This window comes from Benincasa hispida, chromosome 11 (assembly GCF_027475165.1).
Source record: "Benincasa hispida cultivar pf3 chromosome 11, pf3_genome.v1.1, whole genome shotgun sequence".
Lineage (NCBI taxonomy): Eukaryota > Viridiplantae > Streptophyta > Magnoliopsida > Cucurbitales > Cucurbitaceae > Benincasa > Benincasa hispida.
In genome coordinates this window covers 63828355-63849206 of record NC_143488.1, presented here as the reverse complement: position 1 = coordinate 63849206, position 20852 = coordinate 63828355, and the positions used below count along the sequence as shown (strand labels likewise).

General features: G+C 35.3%; 1 protein-coding gene across 2 annotated transcripts; it reads left to right on the top strand.

Annotated features, from left to right (window-relative positions):
• Window positions 1-14948: 14948 nt before the first annotated feature.
• On the top strand, window positions 14949-19240 carry LOC120091090 (Basic-leucine zipper (bZIP) transcription factor family protein). 2 transcript variants are annotated; one of them, XM_039048923.2, is made up of 6 exons: window positions 14949-15334; window positions 16383-16571; window positions 16652-16729; window positions 17590-17655; window positions 17779-17844; window positions 17936-19240. In XM_039048923.2, the coding sequence occupies exons 1-6, from the start codon at window positions 15032-15034 to the stop codon at window positions 18791-18793; spliced, it is 1560 nt and encodes a 519-aa protein (XP_038904851.1). In that variant the 5' UTR covers window positions 14949-15031; the 3' UTR covers window positions 18794-19240. The 2 variants fall into 2 exon arrangements, with proteins under 2 accessions (XP_038904851.1, XP_038904850.1); XM_039048922.2 differs by having other exon boundaries at window positions 14960-15334; window positions 16380-16571.
• The last annotated feature ends 1612 nt before the right edge of the window (window positions 19241-20852 follow it).

Here is a 20852-nt window from a genome sequence, read left to right as displayed (position 1 = left end):
TCAAGCCTTGAAAACATAAATTACAAGTAATACAAAGATTATGATTTTACAAGGGCAACAGAATCTTCCGTGTAAGGGCAACACAATTTTATTTGTCTACAAATTTGGGAGGGTTTGAGAGATTAAGAGATGTAATATACGTTGTTGAGATGAACTTCATTATCAGGATTCTTCTTCTTCAGCTCATCCAGCAACTACAGAAGAATTGGAAAGATTTAGAATTTCACTTCAACTTAACAAGTAATGTGCTTGAGATTAAGAATTTAACCTCAGGCAGACTCTGATCCAAGGAGAAAAATTAATATTATAACCATAACCACATTTATATAATCATATGAAAGGCCAAATGTTAATGAAACTTCAATCTGTCACGCACATTGAAACGTGCTATAATGTGATCATAATACAGAAAACAGAAGTGCCAACTCATATGTAACAGTAACACAATCAAGATAACCAGCTTTTGTCAGATTGTAAACGTAATCTCCATTCAACAGAATGAATGCATAATCTGATTATATGAAACAAGTTTAGCCAAGTAAATATACCTTATCCGGTGTCATGCCAAGCTCTCTCTTGAACACTTTACACACTTGATTGTATGGGGATACTAGGCATAAAACTAACCTACAAGAACATAAGGACTAGTTTTCAGTATGAAGTCCAAAGCAACAGAAGTTTCTGGATCAATAGTAAACTACATACCTTGAAACAGGAGGACAATAATGGTGTCGAAGACTATCAATTTCCCAAAGTGAACTTCCTGTACCAATAATTCTTGTTAACAAGGATCAATCACCAAATATTAAACCACCACACAATAAACATAAAGCGAGAGGGGGACTTTATGAGCGAGAGTGGCGAGAGTGGAGGTATGAGCGAGAGCGAGAGGGCTGCGCTGCAGAGACTATTAGCGAAAGCAAGAGCGGATGGACTTTATGAGCGAGAGCGAGGGATTTGGGCGAGAGGGGAGGGATTTGGGCGGAGATATATATCTAAATATATAAATAATATTTATGAAAACAAGAGAAGTTGATGCACAGGTTGTAGAATCTATCTATAACAATTAGATTAAAAACAGTGCTACCTTCAATCATAATCAATATATTATGATTTCTTTCTTCCGAGGGAGTATTAACTCGACATCATATTTCATTCTCAGAAGTAGAAATGGTCTCAGTATTCCATGCAGCTTTGCTACCATCTGTAGGATTGGAATATCTGAATATGCACACTTATGTAACAAATGGTGCTGGAAAAAAATGTCAAAAGGATTACCAACCTGGGCCTTTCTGTTCTCTTGTGTTTCTTCTTTTTCTTCAGCTTGACACTTTCCAGAGAGACATGAACTAACAACGAATCAAACATCAATAAAGTCTTTCTCCAAATCTCTAATGCTCTAGTATTCCTCTCTCCCCTAAGAAGTACAAATGAATGACGAAACAAAAAATGTATCGCATTACCAAAACTCTTAGAACTTTGTGGTTTTTTTAGCTGATTTATATTCAGAAATACTAAAATGTAGCCAAATAGCATTATCTCATAAACATATTCAAATCCTTCATATTACCTCAGAAACATATTTAAATCCTTCATTACGGCTGGTGACAATCTGCAAGGAAAAAGCTCAAACCTGGATTAAAAATGACGCGAAAAAGATCTAAAAAATGGGGAATGAAATTGCAGATTGAATTACCTCAGAAACAGATTCAAATTCTTCATATCTCTAGCGATCTCCCTGTTCTTTCTTCAATTTATTTTTTCAATCATCGTTGGAATCTTCTCAAAGCATCGACTATGACTCTTGCTGCTTGTTTATCAATGGCATCGGGAGTATGAAAAGATGCAAAATGGATTTCAAATCGATAATACATGGACCGACATTGCCGACCTATCTACGGTTCTGCCATTTCTCGTTGGTTCCACATATCTCTTACTTCTCTACCTCAGAAACAGATTCATCGAGTAGGTGTTTGAGGGAGTGATGATCCAAGAGATTGACTTTTTTGGCATTTTTGGTCGCCATTTTTGATAGCTTTCGGTTTCAGTTCTCTTCGCCGTCTACAAAGGTTTGTCTGAAATTTGAGAGAGGAAGGAGAGAAACAAAATATAACCTAATATCATTTTCGTAAGAAACAAAAATGGGGGGGTTTAGGGAGGAGATGGCTGATGGGGAAAATAGGGTTTAGAAAAGGGATAGATAGGATAGATAGGATAGAAGCGGGAAATGAAAAAAAATGGGGGGGAATGGGTTTTGTTTTTTTTTTTTAAAGAAAAAAAAATAAAACCAGATCTTTAATGTCGGTTTTAAACCGACATTAAATGTATACCTACAATGTCGGTTTAAAACCGACATTAAAGATTCGCTTTTTTTAAAAAAAATAATAAAACCGACATTATACATCTGGTTTCATTTTTTCCAACCGACATTAAAGCCCAAAATTCTTGTAGTGTTCATCTAATCTACAAACAGATAAACCTACTTAGTTTTTGAGATTTTTGTTCACTGACCACCAAAAATCAAAATGTGTCCAATTAACACTAAGTCACATTTTTCATTAGTTTTGAGAGTCAAAGTGTTACTCATACATTTCTTAGAACTTTTTACTTGCTTTTCATAGTCACTATGACACCTAGTCATTTTTTAAGAACCTTTTTTACGTGATTTTAAGAGGTTAGGTTCTATAGATTTGTGTGATTTAAATACCTTTTGGGAATTGTCTTATGAAGAATGGTTGTACATTTGAAAAGATCATTGTTTGATTTGGCATAAATACAAAGTATAATTCATTTTTACTCTTTCTTTTAGTTTGTATGATTCCTATTTTTCGGTTTGGTAATGTCGTTATCAAAGAGAGATATCGATGAAGATTTTACGGAAATGGTGGGACACAGACCGCCAAGATGGCCAAAAAAAGGACCAAAATCATATAAAAGCAATTAGATACACTTTTTTGTGGGTTATGGCTGTCGGAGATCACAACTTATTTGTATAAGGTCCCTAAATTATCTCAAAACGATAAGGCAATAAAGGCTTAAAATTCTACTTCTTTGTGAAAATTCAAAGACTTTTCCTCATTCATGTGGTTGATAGGTGATCATGCTCTGTGGCTTGGGAGTTTGGTGTCAACTATTGTGGAATCTCACCCAATAAATTGTAGTATCTTTGCTCTGCTTTCAAATGCTAATTTTTGTTCACAAATTAATTTGACTTTACTTTTGCTGGGTGTTGGGATATTTTAGGAACACGTTTTGTTTTATTTTAATTATTAAGGATGGATAGGTTTGAACATAAAATCATGCGTTAGATATAACTTATGCGTTTGCTCCCATGTGTCTAAGGTCATGTGTCAGAATGATGATGCATTAATCTTAGCATGCAATGACCATGCGTTCCTATCATAAGTTTTCTTACGCTTGCGCCAAGTATAACACAAATGCAAGTTTCTCGGGTAATCCGAGGTCGAACATGGGGACTTGTCACTCAATAATATTTGTGAAGATGTGTTTGAGGCGAGAAATAAGAATAAAAATAAAGCGAAGAAAGTTTAAATGACTTAAACACTACTCCCACTCCTAGCTAAACAGATTGAGCAATAGAAGGCTTACAATGAGAATAGGTAGAAACACAACAACCAATAACGCATAGTAATGTTTACTATCTTAAATCGCCCGAGTAATCCCAGCTCGTTGCACTAACGCGTCACACCTCTAGGTGGTCAGCCGCTTAACTATATCTCTATAGTGCATGGTTGCGTTGAGCATAAGATTGTGCCTATCTCTAGGAACAATGCAAACCTTGCTTAGTGCGTTCCATCTCTTACCTTCTCAGGCAGTTAGACGCGGCTATTTAACTTATAGACAAGCAATGCAACATCCTATAGACAAGCGTTTCTACAGCCTTTCACCAAGCAAAGAGGATTAACTCATTATACTCGCACAACGCACACCTTTTAGTGGGTTGCTTCATGCGTCCTAACTCTAGGTTACACGATTAAGCATGTGATTGACTTTGATAAATAAACGCTGAAGATACAATATGACAGAGATGAAGATGATGAAAAAGATGGTAATGAAGGAATTAAGACTTGCATTGATCTCAAAATATCTTAGTATCTCAAGCTAAAATTAATACAATACAAAGATTAGAAGGGAGATGAAGGAATCTGTGTCAAGGCTACCGGTGGTGCCATGGTTGAATGGTGGAGATGTCTCTCTTGAGCTCTATCTCCGACGAATGCTCCGATCGTCACTTGGTCTGGGTTGTGGAGATGAAGAATTCTCACTGGAAATCTCTTTCAGGCTCTCATCTGTGATCATAAACTTCTGCCTTGAGGCAGAAGCTCGAATGTCTTAAAATGAAGGTCTCAAGGGCTATTTATAAAGTTTGGACGCCGACAGCTGTAATGATGAAGGTATGGCTCACTGCTGCTTTTGTTGCGGTATGGGCATTGTCATATCGCCTTATCTTGTTGATACTCCCAAGATATGCGTCCGAGATTAATTTAGTTGAAGTTATCAACGCGTTCTACCCATCTTGCGATCTTTTATTATGGCTATCACACCATAGATGCAATCTCCATTTGGTCACCACAATTCCCATGCGTTGGATGCATGCGATTACCACAACTTCCATGCGTTGGACGCATATGATTACCGTCTGCGATCGCTTAGCTCATGCATTTGTCTTTGCAATCGCTTGGCTTCAGTATATGCGTTTGTCTTTATGATCGCCTGGCTTCAGCGCATGCGTTTGTCTGCGATAGCTTATTTCAAATGCATGCATTTGATTCTTGCGATAGCTACAAAAATAGACACTTTGGCATGGAGTAACGCATAATATTGGGATCAGTGAGGATTTAGGTGCTAATTGATGCAAAACTCAATTTTTCGCAAATTCTAAGTATTATCACCGCGTTTTCTACTTACTAACCCTCATGATTCTAAATAAAAGGATTATAATAACTGGCATTTCTGCCAGTTATCACTGGACATGGAAATTCACAAAGAATAGGACTGGTAGATGTCTGAATTCGTCTCCTAGAGCTCAGTATCAAGTATTATGATAAGGAGGCTTTCGAGAAAATTGTAGACCTCTTTTGGAGTTCTGCATCGAAAATTTGATAAGCATCTTGTCAATGTACGATGCCCATAGTAAACCTCTCTTGGAGTTCTGCATCGAAAATTTGATAACCATCTTGTCAATGTATGATACCTGAGACAGAGCTAGTGATTTGTTCTTTCAATTTCTAAAGATCTGAATTCCCAGAACAAACTGGGTCTCTTCCAAATCTTTCATTTGGAATTGAGTCATCAACATCAGTATCAAATCTTATATTCCAAGTTCGAGAAGCTTACTTCAATCCATAGATGGACCGATTAAGCCTACAAACCTTTTGCTCTTGACCTTGGGTTATGAATCCCTCAGGTTGCTGCATATAAATGGTCTCCTCAAGATAGCCATTCAGAAAGGCAGTCTTGACGTCTATTTGTCAAATCTCATAGCCATAATATGAGGCAATGGATAGGAGGATTCAGATAGACTTTAGCATGGTAATAGGTGAGAAAGTCTCTTTATAGTCGACTCCCTCAACTTGGGTATAACCCTTTGCCACTAATTTAGCCTTGAAGGTTTGCACCTTTCCATCAGCACCCCATTTTCTCTTGTAGATCCATTTGCAACCTATAGGTTTAACCCTATCAGGTTGATCTACAAGATCTCAAACCGAATTGAAGCACATCAACTCCACTTTGAGATCTATAGTTTTGATCCATTCATCTTTGTCAACATCCTCCATTACCTTTTTATAAGATAATGGATCCTCAACCTCTCCATTAGCTACCATAGCTAAAATTTATCTTAAACCTATATAATGGACATGCGATTCGTAACCCTCCCACTACATCGAGGCTCCCTCAATACTTGGGGTGGATTTGACCTACTAGATGATCCAACTTCAACAACTCTTGTTGAGATGTTGGGTTCTTCAACAACTCTTGTTGAAGGTTCAGTAGTTTCCTTAAAAAATTCATTCAACACTATTTTACTGTGGGGCTTATGTTTCCTTATGTGATATTCTTCTAGAAAAGTAGTATTTTTCAACACAAACACTTTATTTTTCTTAGGGTCGAAGAAGTAACCATCTCTTATTCCTTTGGGGTAACTTACAAATAGGCACAGTTTTGAACGAGGTTCCAGTTTTTTAGGATTTGTCTCAAGCCCATGTGTTGAGCAACCCCAGATTTTGAAATGACGTAAACTAGCTTTATAACCATTTCATAACTACAAAGGTGCTCTCGTAACACTCTTGGATGGTACACAGTTCAAAATATAAACAACAGTCTATACTACAAAACCCCAAAATGAATCAGGTAAGGAAGCATAATTCATCATAGACCGAACCATGTCTAACAGAGTTCGATTTCTCTTATCTGATATACCATTTTTCTGAGGTGTACCAGGTGCTAAGAGTTGGGATACAATTCCATGCTCTATCAAATAATTCTGGAATGTAAGATCCAAAAACTCTCCACCTCGATCTGATCAAAGTGTCTTAATTGTTCTATTCAATGCATTTTCAACTTCGGCCTTAAACTCTTTGAACTTTTGAAAGAATTCAGACTTATGTTGCATTAAATAAACATACTCACACCTTGAATAATTATCAATAAATGTGATGAAATATTTAAACCTTTGTCTTGCTTTTATATTCATCGAACCACAAAGGTCTGAATGTACAAGCTCTAAGGGTTCTTTGGCTCTACGACCTTTTCTAGTAAAAGATCTTTTAGTCATTTTTTCTTCAAGACATGACTCACACACAGGTAAAGAGTTTTCTTCTAACTCTCTTAGAAGCTCATTCTTTACCAATCTCTCAATCCTATTGAAATTGATGTGTCCTAATCTTAGGTGCCAAAGTTAAGCATTTTCTTTAGGAGAAATTTTATGTCTTTTATTTTAAGTTACTGCAGTTCTAAACATTTTAGTGTTAAGGAGAGCTTTAGTCGCCAACGACCTTAGCACATAAAGATTATTTTCCAGCTTAGCAGAAAAAATATTAATACCATTCTTTGAAATAAACACTTTATTTACAAAGAATTGAATACAATAATTTTGTTATAACAAATATTTTACAGGAAATAAGTTCCTCTTCAGACCAGGAACAACATATACATTAAGTAAAATATATTTATTCTGTGAAGTCAGTTGGAGCCCTCCCACTACCACAACTGAGATGACGTGCCCAGTTCCAACATGCATCGTCATCTCCCCAGCTTCCAGTTGCCACTAGGAACTAATTCCCTGAAATGAAGAACAAACATGGTTTGTGATGTCTGAATCAGTTATCCATGCAGAATCATCATTCTCCACTAAATAGGTCTTCAATACAAGTAAATCATATTTACCTTGCTTGACTTTCTTCTTTTCTGCCGATTATTTGGGTCAGTTCCTCTTCTAATGTCCCACATGGTTGCAATGGAAATAGATTCCTTTTGCAGCCTTGGCCCTCTTGCCCTTCTAGGCAGTAGCTTGTGGGTTAGCTTTCCCCTTTCCACCTTTCTTCTTCTTCTATTGATGTCGGAAGAAGAAGACACAGACTTAGTTCCAGAGGACGATCCTCTATAGAACTTCTTTAAGAATGAGGCAACATTTGCCTCTCCCTTTTGTTCTTTGTTTTTCATTAAAGACTAAGAAGTCTGAAGCTCATTGAGCAAGGTGGCCAGATTGTAGTCAATCCTGTTCATAACAGCATTACTACGGAACTGAAGGAAAATTTCATGTAAATATTTCAAAATGAAGCTAACCTGACTGGCTTCATCAATGATAGAGCCATTCATCTCTGCCACATTGAAGTGGACCATCATGATAAAAACATGTTCTCTAATAGATGCCTCTTCTTAGATACAGGCATTGAAGATGTGTTTAAGAGCGTTGTGCCTGAATTGTGTGAACAGTTGTCCAAACATCCCCCACAAAGACTCTGTGATCTCACGGGCAGTGATCATGGGCTCATGTTTCTTGGCGAAGACTTCTGAAAGGCTTGCCAAGATATGCACTTAGGCTTTCTCGTTTGCCTGTGTCCAATGCTCATATGCCTCTCGAACATTTCGAGTGACATTTGGAGCAGGAATAGGAGAACACTCTTCCATTAGGATAAAACGGAGGTTATCAATGATCAGTATAATGTTTATTGTGTTTTTTGAGGATGTATAATTATCGCCCGTTAGTTTGTCGCAGCGAGCAGATTTAAATTCGTAGAAGTCATAATTAAATTGCCAAAATCATACAAAATTATTTATATTAGTATATCTTGTATTAACCCAAAACCAATCAATTTTAATAAAATAACTAATGCACCACAAGTGACATCTATTTTGCAATGATATTTCAGTTAAATAGAACAAAAGTCATCGTAAGGTGATTAGGTGTCCCTTCACTGAAATGAGACTATCTCAACCAATAGACAGAACAATTCCTTGTTACTGTAACTATCAGTCACTATTGTTCGGTCCAGAAATAGTTAAACTCGCTTAACATTTCTTGTAAGTGTAACCCTTCATTTTAGATTATAGAGTTCTGCCCTAATGAGCTAATTGTAGAGAAAATTTGGGGCAAAAACTAAAGTAATCCTTATCCATTTCTGGAGTTTAAATAAAGTGTCATGCAAAAAGCCATCCGTAGTGGGACGCTCAAGGTGACTTGAAGCCAAGTATGAAACTTGACTTCAAAACTAATGAGAGAGATCGAGGGATCAGTTGACACTTGTCCCTCTTCTACTTACTATAAACGCTTTCTCCATTCACCTTGATATTGATCTATACAAACACCATTCGTAGGGGGACGCTCAAGGTACCTCGAGGCCGAGTATATATCTCTCACGATGTGAACATTTAGGGAGAAACGTGAAGAGAAAAAATGAAGTACTCCCGCTGAGTGTTTTACCTAGGGTTAATTAACTTAGGAAAATCCGACTACTATTAACTAAGTGCTTGTTTAATTTGTCCAAAAGTAGCACTTACTTTGGATAGTTAAACAATTTTTATTAATATTTATTAAACTTTTTAATAAACTTTAATCAAACATTGCATGTTTGTAGCAAATCTATCTAATTCACCTTTTCAAGTAAGTTTCTAGGTAGGGGTATTACATTTCCGTCAACTTAAATGCCTCAGCCTAGACAGAACTAGCCTTAGACAAAAGATCTCTTATAGATACATTTGTTACAATGTTAATCTTTTGATTAAAATAAATTCAATTAAATCGATTAAAAGAATAAACTAAATTTCTAATCTCATTAGAAATGTGATCTTAGGTCTATATGATTCAAATTTTAAAACTATTTTAAAAATGAATTTAACCTAAGGTTTGCATGCAATTCTGATTTATCGATTTTAATTTCTAATGAAAAATCATACATTGCATCCATTGACATACTTAGTAAATTATAACAATTATAAATTACCTAAGATAATGTCATGCTTCATGCAATTCCATTTCATTACTAACTATATATAACAATTATATAATAATGTAAAGAAATAATTAATAACATTCACCCATACATACTCAAAACTATATATTATAACATTTATAATATAAATTATATATGGCAATGTTATTAATGCATGCAAACATATAGTATAACACTCATATTATATGATACATGAGCATGCTATATTAATTAAATCATGCAACTATATATATTATAACACTTATAATATAAATGATGCATGAAATTAAATGCATAACCTATGGTGGGAGTTTTACTATATGACATACATTTATAACATATAATAATAAAAATAAACCATACATCAAATGCATAATTTCTTTAAAAAAATAATTATTGGACTGGATTGGATGCCTTAACAATTAATTAAATTAATATAACACTTATATTAATTTAATTAATTAAAAAATCTAACTATTACAAAATAATAGTCAATCGGTTTGAAACAAGTGAATCGAGCCTTGAATCGCTTGAACCGAACCACCTACCAATGATATCTCAACATATCTCTTAGAAGCGATCTCTTAGCAACAATCTCTTAGCAATGCTACACGATCTCTTAGCAAACGTTGAACGATCTCTTAGCAAACGCTACGCGATCTCTTCCTCATCCTAGCATTGCTTTGTTTTTCCTCCGAAACACACCGAGAACAGCCCGAGCAATTCAAAACTTTAAATTACAAACTCGATCGCAAACAATAATGCTTAAAACATGGGCCCCTACAAACCAATATGTAAATTGAAAGTGATAAATCTAAACATTCCAATCCCAAAAACATCGAATAATCGTAAACCATTCACATTAACAAACATTCATCACATAAACATATACAGAATGCTACCCACCAATTCTGTAAAATTAAAATCTGGAACAATAAAAATTGGGGATCAAAACCGTGCTTTGATACCAATTGAAAGAACCTTTGAAGGTCCTTGAGTAGAAGCGTGGAGATCGATCCAAAATTTATTTTCACAGAATCAAAAGTACAGAGTGCAAATGTTATGCATAATCATAAATTTATAGCATGCAAACAAAAAGGAAATGAGAGAATTAAAGTGAGAGAATTAACCTTTGAAGAATGATTTCTCTATGTATCCTCTTCTCCATAAAAACTCGAACTTGAAATTCTTAATTTTCCCAAATGGCTACTACCAAAATGGTTTCCTCTATATTCTCCGAGATAAGAATCCAAGAGCGTGTGGGCTTTGGTTTTTTGGTGAAGGAAAGAATTAAGAGATTTTTTTAGAGATTTTTAGAGATTGGGTGAGATGAAACCATACAGAAGGGTTTTGTAACAAAACTCAAGGAAGAAGAAGATGAATGAATTAACTAAATTATTTTTTCCCACTCATGCACATTGTAGAGAGAAAAAAGGGGAGTGAATTACAACTCCCTCCCTAAAATTATTTTTAAAAAATAAAATTAATTTCTATAACTTCTTTAATATATATTTATATGATAACCACTTTATCATATAATATATATTAAACTATATGTTATATCAAATATAACATATAACCTATAGTTTAATATTGCATCCAATGCAATATAAGCTATAGTTTAATTCTCTCAACAACGATATTTAATATAAATCTCATTTATATCAAATTTAATTATATGAATCCAATTCACATAATTAATATTTGAGTCATATTCAAATATTTATTTCCTCTCAAATAAACTTTGTATTATAATGTATCAAATACATTATAGTAACTATATCATATATAATTAAATTAAAATAATTATATCATATATAATTATTTTCCTCAATTAATTTGAACAATTCAAATTAATCCAAAATCGATTCTCATAAAAACCCCGTTGAGCTACAAAGGGGACCTCATGGACCTGTAGCTTGAAGCTCCAACGGTACTTGAATAATTTATTAAATTCTTTAATTAATTTACTCAACATCCATTAACTATCAGGAACTCCACTAAAGATCGGCAGTTGCACTATTCGCACTACAAATATATTTTTGTGTCTATTGGATATAATCAATCAATAGTGCGATGACCCTTCACAAATTGCTCGTAAGTACAGCTAGGCCAAAATTATCGTTTTGCCCTATAGTTACATCTAACTCCTTAAGTACCATTGATCTCTTTAATGAACATAAACCATAGTCCAACTATGACTAGACTTCTTTCGAGCCAAGAGAGGGTGTTGCACCACATTTTTCAACCCTCGAAATCAGTCCTTATGAGTGCAATTTATCTTCTTTCCCCTACCTCGGGGAATGAGTGAATTCCGTCTTGTGTAATTATGTTTCCAACTCCTCAATCAGACAAATCCCTAGAATGGTAGGCTTGTTGAGTCGGCGATTTGTCCACTCTCACCCATACAAATCAAAGAACTGCCTTTATAGGTATAGTTCACAACTCACTCAGGATTTAGGTTATGTCACCTATGGTCATCCTGGTGAAATGTAAGTCTCTATTATGAACAACGTTATATAATGAGACTTGTCATTTCGTGGTCCGGTCTTATACAAACTCCTTTGTATAGAATATCTCCACTCACATGTCTCCACATGAATGATCAGGATCAGATCATTTGTAGCATTTTACAACAATTGTAACATCTACAAAGTGGGTCATACTCGTAGTATCACCAGGATAAAGTATCTAGCCTTATCCATCTATTACAGACCATTTAGGTTATCACTTAAACATGATCCACCTGTCTGTCTCTACATACATGTTTAAGCTACAAAAGATAACCTTTGATGTTAGTTTATTAGTTTGTGGGTTTAATGCTATTAAATGTCAAATAAAACATCTCATATTTTATTAAATAAATAAAATTTTTGTACAATAAAATTACAAACTACATGACCCTACGAGATTTAGGGCACCAACCCCAACACTTAAGGAGTTAGATGTAACTATAGGGGTAAAACGATAATTTGGTCTAGTTGTAGTTACAAGCAATTTGTGAAGGGTCAACTTACTGTTGATTGGTTATATCCATGGACACGGAAATATATTTTCAATGCGAATAGTGCATTTGTCATTCTCTAGTGAAATGGTGGCCATTAATGAATAATTGATCTTGTATCATTGGAGCTTCTAATTTGTAGGTCCATAAGGTCCCCTTGCTAATTCACTAAGGATAAAACAAGGGATAACTGCTTTTGGAATAATTTGAATCATTCAAATTACTTAAGAGAATTAAAGGTATTAATTATATTAATATTATTAATATAAAGTATAATATATGTTGATACATTATAGTATTTAGTTAATTAAGAATATGATTTATAATTAAAACTATATAATATATGTGAGATAAATATTTGAATAAGATTCAAATATTATTTATATAAATAAGATTCATATAAATACTATAGATCAAAATCAACGTGAATATTCAAATCAAAATCATAGGTTATAAGGGAAAGTTGCATTTTAATATGATTAAGATGCATAATATATAGTTCATCAATTAATGGTTAATTAATCAACCATATATTATTTAATTAATATTAATATTATAATAAAATAACTCCCCTAGGGAGTTAAGTTTGTAACTAGATGGGAAGGAGTTATCGTAACTTCTCTCCCCTCTCCTCTATGTATGTGATGGAAAATGTCTGGAATGAGAGATCACTCTTCAAAGCCACTTAACTAGATGCCCAGGATCATTTGGGTCCATTTCAGTGGGAAAGAAAAAGTGGCACGGATTTCGTGGGTATATGGTTACAGTTTCTGGGTGATGGTTTTAGAATAAGGGTTTCGTGCTTGAAATAAGCTCCGTTCCTAAAATCTTCTGGCACCAGGTAGTTTATTAAGGTTATGATCCACTGTGTTCATTTTGGACCAATTCCAGAAAGAAAAGTTCATGCATGAAAATTAACGTCTAGAGGTACCCCAATAGGGAGTAGAAGCCGTTAGGGCACAAAAAGCGCCTGAGATGGAAAATCTTTCTCTAAAGCCACTCAACTAGATACCCTCGCATCTGGACTCATTTTAGTGGCAAAGAAAAAGTGGTATAGATTTCATGGATTTAGGATTACAGTTTCTAGGTGATAGTTTCAGAATGAGGGTTTCGTGCTTGAAATGAGCTTTGTTCCCAAAATCTTCTAGTGCCATGTGTTTTGTCAAGGTTCTAACCCACTGTGTTCATTTTAGGTTAATTCTGGGATGGAAAGTTCGCACACGAAAATTGACATCCAAGGGGCACCATAGTCGAGAACAGAAGCCGTTAGAGCACGAAAAGCCCCTGGAATGTGAAATCCCTCTGCAATGCAACTCAAATAATGTTCTCGATCATCTAGGCCTATTTCGGTGGCAAAGAAAAAGTGGCACGGATTTCGTGGGTTTAGGGTTACGGTTTCTGGGTGCCGATTTTGAGAGGGTTTAGTGCTTGAAATGAGAATCATTCCCAAAATGCTCCAGTGCCAGGTGTTTTGTTATGGGACCATTTCGATGTCATAGAAAAAGTGGCATGAATTTCGTGGGTTTAGGGTTACGATTTTTGGGTGACTGTTTCGGGATAAGGGTTTCATGCTTGAAATGAGCTCTGGTCCTAAATTCCTCCGATACGAAGTGTTTTGTTAAGGTTTTGTCCCACTGTGTTTATTTAAGGTCAATTTCGGGATGAAAAGTTTACACATAAAAATGGACGTCCAAGGGCACCCCGGTCGGGAACAAAAACTGTTAAGACACGAAATGCCCCAGAATGGAAAATCTTAAATCTTGATTTTTATCTACGTTTCATTTTATATATATAAGTTTACACATAAAAATGGACGTTCAAGAGCACCCTGGTCGGGAACAAAAGCTGTTAAGACACGAAAAGCCCCAGAACGATAAATCTTAAATCTTGGTTTTTATCTACGTTTCATTATATATATATATATATACCGGGTTTATTTCAAGTATTTTTTTTAGTTATATGGCCCACGAATTCCTTGGACCATACAAGAAGTTGGGTTCACAACTTCACACTTCTCAACTTCTATTTTCATGACTCATTGACCTAAATACTTTCTTATTAGAGTACACAAATCGAAATAGTATATTAAATGAATTTTCTATAATTTAACTCAAAAAAAATTATAACCTATGTAATATCGTATCTAATTATTTATGGTCCTCTAATTGCCACATCGCAAAGGTTGCAGCTTTAGTCTCTTCCTCCATAGAGTCCCCCTCACTTTTGTAATCCAAGACACACAAATAAATATAAAAACAATTTTAAAAATAAAAAATTATTTTATTATAAGAAAATAGAAAGCCACGTGGATATTATATCGAGTAGCCACACACCGACGCTTTCACTAAACCATGGTCCGTGGCCTACAATTCTTATACGGCGGAGATGCCACGTGTAATAATTTTACGAGCGCCGAATCGATTACGTGGCTTTCACTGATTCATTGAGGCGCGTAAGTTTTCACCATCATCCGCACGCGCTCTCTTTCTCTTTCACTCTCTTTTACTCGCTCTTCATTTCTTCATTCTTCATTCTTCATCTCCTCTGTTATGGGTTTTCTCTTCCTCTCACTTTCATGGCTTCTTCTTCCAAGTGCTCCAATGGGACCAGTTGTTCTAGTTTGAGTTCTTCTTCTTCTTCCTCCATGTTATCTTCTAAGGCGGCGGATCAGATGGTCAAGGTTGAGATTGAGGCTGCGGAGGCTCTTGCTGGTTTGGCGGTATTGGCTGTCAGAGAGACTGGAGTTCAACCGTTGGAAACCAAATGGGGGATTAAAGGGAAAGGGAAACGAGCTAGGAAGGAGGTTAAGACCGAGTTGCCGACTTCTGGCTTTGCCGACTCTTTACCTAGTTGCGCCGATCTGGACCTTCGGATTGAGGTTATTCTTTACTTTTTCTTTTTGGTTCTTCCCAGATTTTGATTGCATTTTGCCTTTCGATTTTGCTGGAATTCAAAATGAAGGGTGGATTTCTGATTTTGTGTTTTTTACATGGACAACCAAATTTTCACTCGTTAATGGTATGGGAAACTGAGTGCGGTGTTCTTACCTGAGCCATTGTTAATCGAACGAGTGAACGAGGAGCTATCACTTGTTTGATTCTATTTTTCAAAATCTGAATGACATCTGAGGCAAAACCATGGAATATTAAGCTATTTGGTTTACATTCACTATGTATTCTTCAAATGTGTTTGCCTGACGGTTCTTTAACTTCGCATTTCTATCCTTCTTTGGTCTTTAGAATCTAAAGACTAGGATTCGAATTGGTGATTCTTATCCCAGAAGTGTGGAGTACAATTAAGAATGTGGAGATTTTTGTCTTGGATTCTAAAACAAGCAGTGGACCATTGCTAGATTAAGTGACACCATTTGCTAACTCGTGAAAGCAAAGTGAATTGGGTTTGGAAAAGAAATTTTCTCCAACAGTTGTGGAAACAGTTACCCCTTTGTTTTTCATTCAGCTAAACTTACGTGCACCTCATTATTGTTACGGATAACTCGTCTAACCCTGTAATTTTTTTTAGGTGCAAAGGAAACTTGTAGAATACCCTTCAAGTTCTTTTTTAAAAAAATCTTAGCATATTCTTCAAATTATTGGTGACTGGACTAGAAAGGTGGAGCTCTTCGCTTGTCTTTTCAACATCTCCATTTGTTTTCCCCAATTAGGTCCTGGTTTCCGTTATTATGACTTATGTCAAACTACAAAACGAGTAAAGTTGTATTACTATGCTGCCCATACATGGTGTTTGATATTCTACAAGTAACTTAACAAATTTTTCTTGACAACCAAATATAACAAAGTCAAGCAATTGTCTCATGAGAACTGATGCCGTGTACTCAAGCTAGCTCAAACACTCGTGGATATTAAAAGAAAACAAGAGTTACGTTACTTCTGCAGGCCTTGACAAACTACTTTTGTTTGTAGCAGCAGGATAGAGGGGTGGTAAGACATCAGCCATCAGAGAAAGAATGTACTAATCAGTCCCACCCTGAGTGGGAAACAACCGGAGAGTTGATAAAGGCGGACAAGGAGGCCGAATCATGTAAAGTGAGTCCTGCATGCACTACAAGCTACCAGTTATTTGGCTGCAGGAGGTCAAGACGTAATCTAACCGAGGTTATGATTGCTGACTTCTTCTTCCTACACATATTTACTTACTTTGTTTCAATCTATTCATAAGCGGCTTTCTTCTTCAGGCTGAGAAGGAAGAAAGGAGAGTACGAAGGATTTTAGCAAACAGAGAGTCAGCCCGGCAGACAATTCGGCGTAGGCAGGTTCATAGAATTTCTTCTTGAGATGTATTTTTCAGTTTTATTGTTCAAATTATGCATCATATATTTAGCATATCTAGGACATCATTGTGGTATTTTATCATACAAATATGTTTATCCAAGATGAAGGTTATTGAAATTCCTTTTTTTTTTTTTTTTCATTCTTTTCTTTCGTGGATATCTATATCTTACTCTAGACCATCTGTGAATGTCTTTGGCTACTTGTATAGTCGCAGAAGATAGGAGATTTAGGCTCCAAACCAAAAATATAACATTACTTTAAACATAATAAAAATATCAGTCAAAATTAACTCTTTTTTTTTCCTTTTTTTTTTTTTTTTTTACTTGATTGCTATACTGTTGGAAGTTATTTGTTTTTCAACTTGATTGCTATACTTTTGGAAGTTATCTTTGTGATTAACCGTACACCATACTCATATTGTCAGTGCAATGTAACTGGTGTCTGCTTCTTCACAGTCCAACTTTAATCCTCTTATCAAGTTCAAGGGAGATTAACATCCTTACTTGGTCTAGGGAAACAAAATACAAGGTGTTTTTATTCTTCGCACCATCAAGAAAGGGTTAACAATGTCAGTTAAGTGTGCTATTATGATTTAATTTATTACAAAGAAAGTATTAGCTATAAAATTATTCTGAATCATTGCTTTACAAGCGATCAAAGTCTTTGTATATGAATTGGTTGATTGGATATTTTTCTGGGTATTATACATGGTGATGACTGATGAGCTAAATTTTAAGTTAATCAGTTTTCATCAAAAGTAATTAGAGAGTCCCTGTTACGGCGTTGGTCTATTCAAATTACTTTTGCATGTAATAGTTTATTTTGGTTGGTTATTATGCAGGCTCTGTGCGAGGAGTTAACCAAAAAGGCTGCTGATCTAGCATGGGAAAATGAAAATTTAAAGAGGGTAGGCACTCACGAAAATGATACTATTCCCAAACCACCAAAAAAAGGACCCATTTATATTCTGTAACTTTTCTGTCTCATAATTTTTGTTTACCTTTCATCTTGTGATCTTTCAACAATCAAGGAAAAGGAGTTGGCCCTGAAAGAGTACCAAACTCTGGAGACTACTAACATGGAATTAAAGGAACAGGTAGGACGGGATTGCATTTAAGAAGTGTGTGTGTGGTCATGGTCTTACCATATCTCCCAACAAATTCACTTGCTCGCTCGTTTGTGTCTAGTTGGCTGAAGCAGTAAAGCCGAAGGTGGAGATCCCAGGAAACAATAGATCATCTCATGTTCAGATGCCTCCTTTACCCACCAACTACCCTCTTTTCTTGCTTAGTCGCCTTCCGTATTTCTGGCCATCTGTGGTTCAACCTACAACTCCCTATCATGATCTACCCAATGTTGTCGTCGTCCCGTCAAGTATTAATTTGCCTGCTAATAATAATGTTTCTGTGTCTGGCTCTTCCCATGTACAAGAAAACTTTATGGACGTCACTGGCCCGAGAACACCATTGTGTATACTACCACCTTGTTCTTGGTTGTTGCCTCATCATGATTTTAGGAACCAACAGAATCCTCAAATCTGGTTTCCCGCTGGAAATAATCAAGAGGATATTTATTCGAAATCCCAAGACAGTGCTAATACTTCAAAGGTTGTGCATGCAGAAAGCAGACGTCCTTCTTTGCCTTCAGCCGAAGAAGAAAACGAAGCTCCTGATTTGAATGAAGCTCCTAATTTAAACAAAGCTTCGACTCCAAAGGATCATACTCAGAACACAGTTGGAGTAGATGTGGACGGATTTGATACCAACACAAGAGCTCAAGTTAGAAAAGTGCTTTCTCCTGTAAGACTTGAATGTATTGAACCCAGTCCGGCGGTCAAACAAGATAACGGGAGCGAAGATGATCACTGTCTTCCATCAAAAACTTGTGATGACTTGTGTGATTTTGCAGAAAGAAGACATGAACCAGAGATAGTCCTCTGTAAGAAAACCATAGATGCGATGGCTGCGACTGAGGCAAGGAGGAGGAGAAAAGAACTCACAAAGTTAAAGAACCTTTACACCCGTCAGTGCCGTATGCAGTCCTGATCTATAATGCCAGGTAGTTTGGCAACCATTCGTCATCAACACAACAATCTTATGTGCTAAGAATCCCTGTATTTCATTGGCTTTTGTTACCAGAGGCAAGCAGAGCTGAGACGTAGCCAAAGCTCTGTCTTTACTTCGGCTTTCTTGTTGAGGCATTCCCTGTGCATTGCAGAGCTCAGAGAGTGTCGAGATCTTGCTGCTGGATGTGGCAGCGATGGGGAAGAAAATTTAGTCATCGGAGCATTTTTTTTTTCTTCGTGCCTGTTTCGATGAACGAAATGAGAGGTAGAGGACTAAGATGCTGATTACTTGCAAGAGGTTTGAGTTGGATTTAGAGGAGGAAGAATGTGTAAGAATTTTGTATTTAAATCTTCAAAGACCCTTAATTGGGTTGTCTACATCTTCAATAAAGTGAAGCAGAAGAATGCATCTTCTGATGAGTATGGAGATCTGCTATCTACTTTATTAAGAAGCAGGAAACAATATAAAAGATGTAGAAAACCAAATGGAATACTTTTTTTTACCCCCTAAAAACTTAAACAGGAATACTTCATACAAATTGGAGTTGTGATCCTAGGACTTTTGTTAACCCATCGTTTCTTTTCTAATTTTGATAACTGTAGTTTTCTAATTTTGATTCTTTAAAATTGTTTTGGTAGCTATTTAGCTTTTAATTTTTTGTCTCTCTCTTTATTTTGAAGAGATGCAAAATGTATGCAGTACGTGAAAAGAGTATTTATAAATTTAATTATTTAAAAATTGAATAGCAATTAAATAGAGATAATAGCTCTTTTAAATAGAGATAATAGCTCTTTTAAATAAAAGAAAATGAATAAATTTAGTAAAATGACATTGTCTATCATTGACAAATTTTTGATAGATTGTAATAGAAATTTGTCTGATATTTATCGTAAAATTTTTTTGTTATATTTAAAGATATTCTCAATAGTTTTATCATTTAAAATATGGGAAATTGCTTTGAGTATATGATAACAATCTTTTGGATTTTGTAAATATGGCAGAATATTGATGTAGAAAATGAACAAGATATTTAAGTGGGTGTAAACTTAAAGGTATTTAAGTAATTAAGTTCGGTAGTAATTTTGTAGATATGTAGATCTTTTCCAAAACTTTAGGGCACCCGTCGTGAAACACAAAAGAGAGAAGAAATCGAGGCAGTCGTATTATATAGAGAGAGAGAGTTCTAGCCGTGAGAGAGAAATCGATGTTGCTGTCATTCGGTTGTGTCTCGGTGTAGGGACTTCAAACGATAGTGCGTATTTGGCGTTGGTGGTCTCGATTGGGAGGCATTTTCGACGTGGGTGAACTCCAGTTTACGGAATGTTTTTAGTTGCAGGAGTCTCCAGTTGGAGGGATTTTGTCTGATAGTTGGGTTTTGTTTCAGAGGCATCTTCTGATGTTGTTGTTTTGATTTTTTCGTTTGATTTTTTTAGTTTTCATTTATCACGTATGGATTAGCAATCTTTGATTTTTTTCTTCCTTCTTCTCCTTCTGTGCGTTACTAATTTCATAAATCGTAATATGAAATCATGAAGTATTTTCATAAATGGTAGATTGTGGAAGAATCGTATTGATTTTGTTGGATTTGAATGAAGAAAAGTATTGAGATCGGATATACAATTCCCATGGATTTTATTACTATTAATACATATTTTGCTATTTTCAAGTGTAGAGCTTTTTGTTCTTCCCTTTCGACTCTATAATTTCAGCCTGTTACAAGAAATTTGACTATTATTCTGATGTACATAACTGAAACAAAGTAATTTATTGAACCTCCTGAAATTACTTTGTGTGACTAAAGAAATTTTTTCTATATTTTTTTCTCTAATAAAATGTATTTATGTTTCTCACTTGCAATAAAATGAATATATCTACAGATTTGGTTTCTATAACTAAATTGATTCTGATTTTTATTAGATGTTATGTACTATATGATTTCTATCAGATTGTTATGTGATTACTATCTGATTGATTGCCATAAATTTTTTATTATGTATTAAGTATTTTATGATTTCTATTTAATTGTCATGTAATTGCT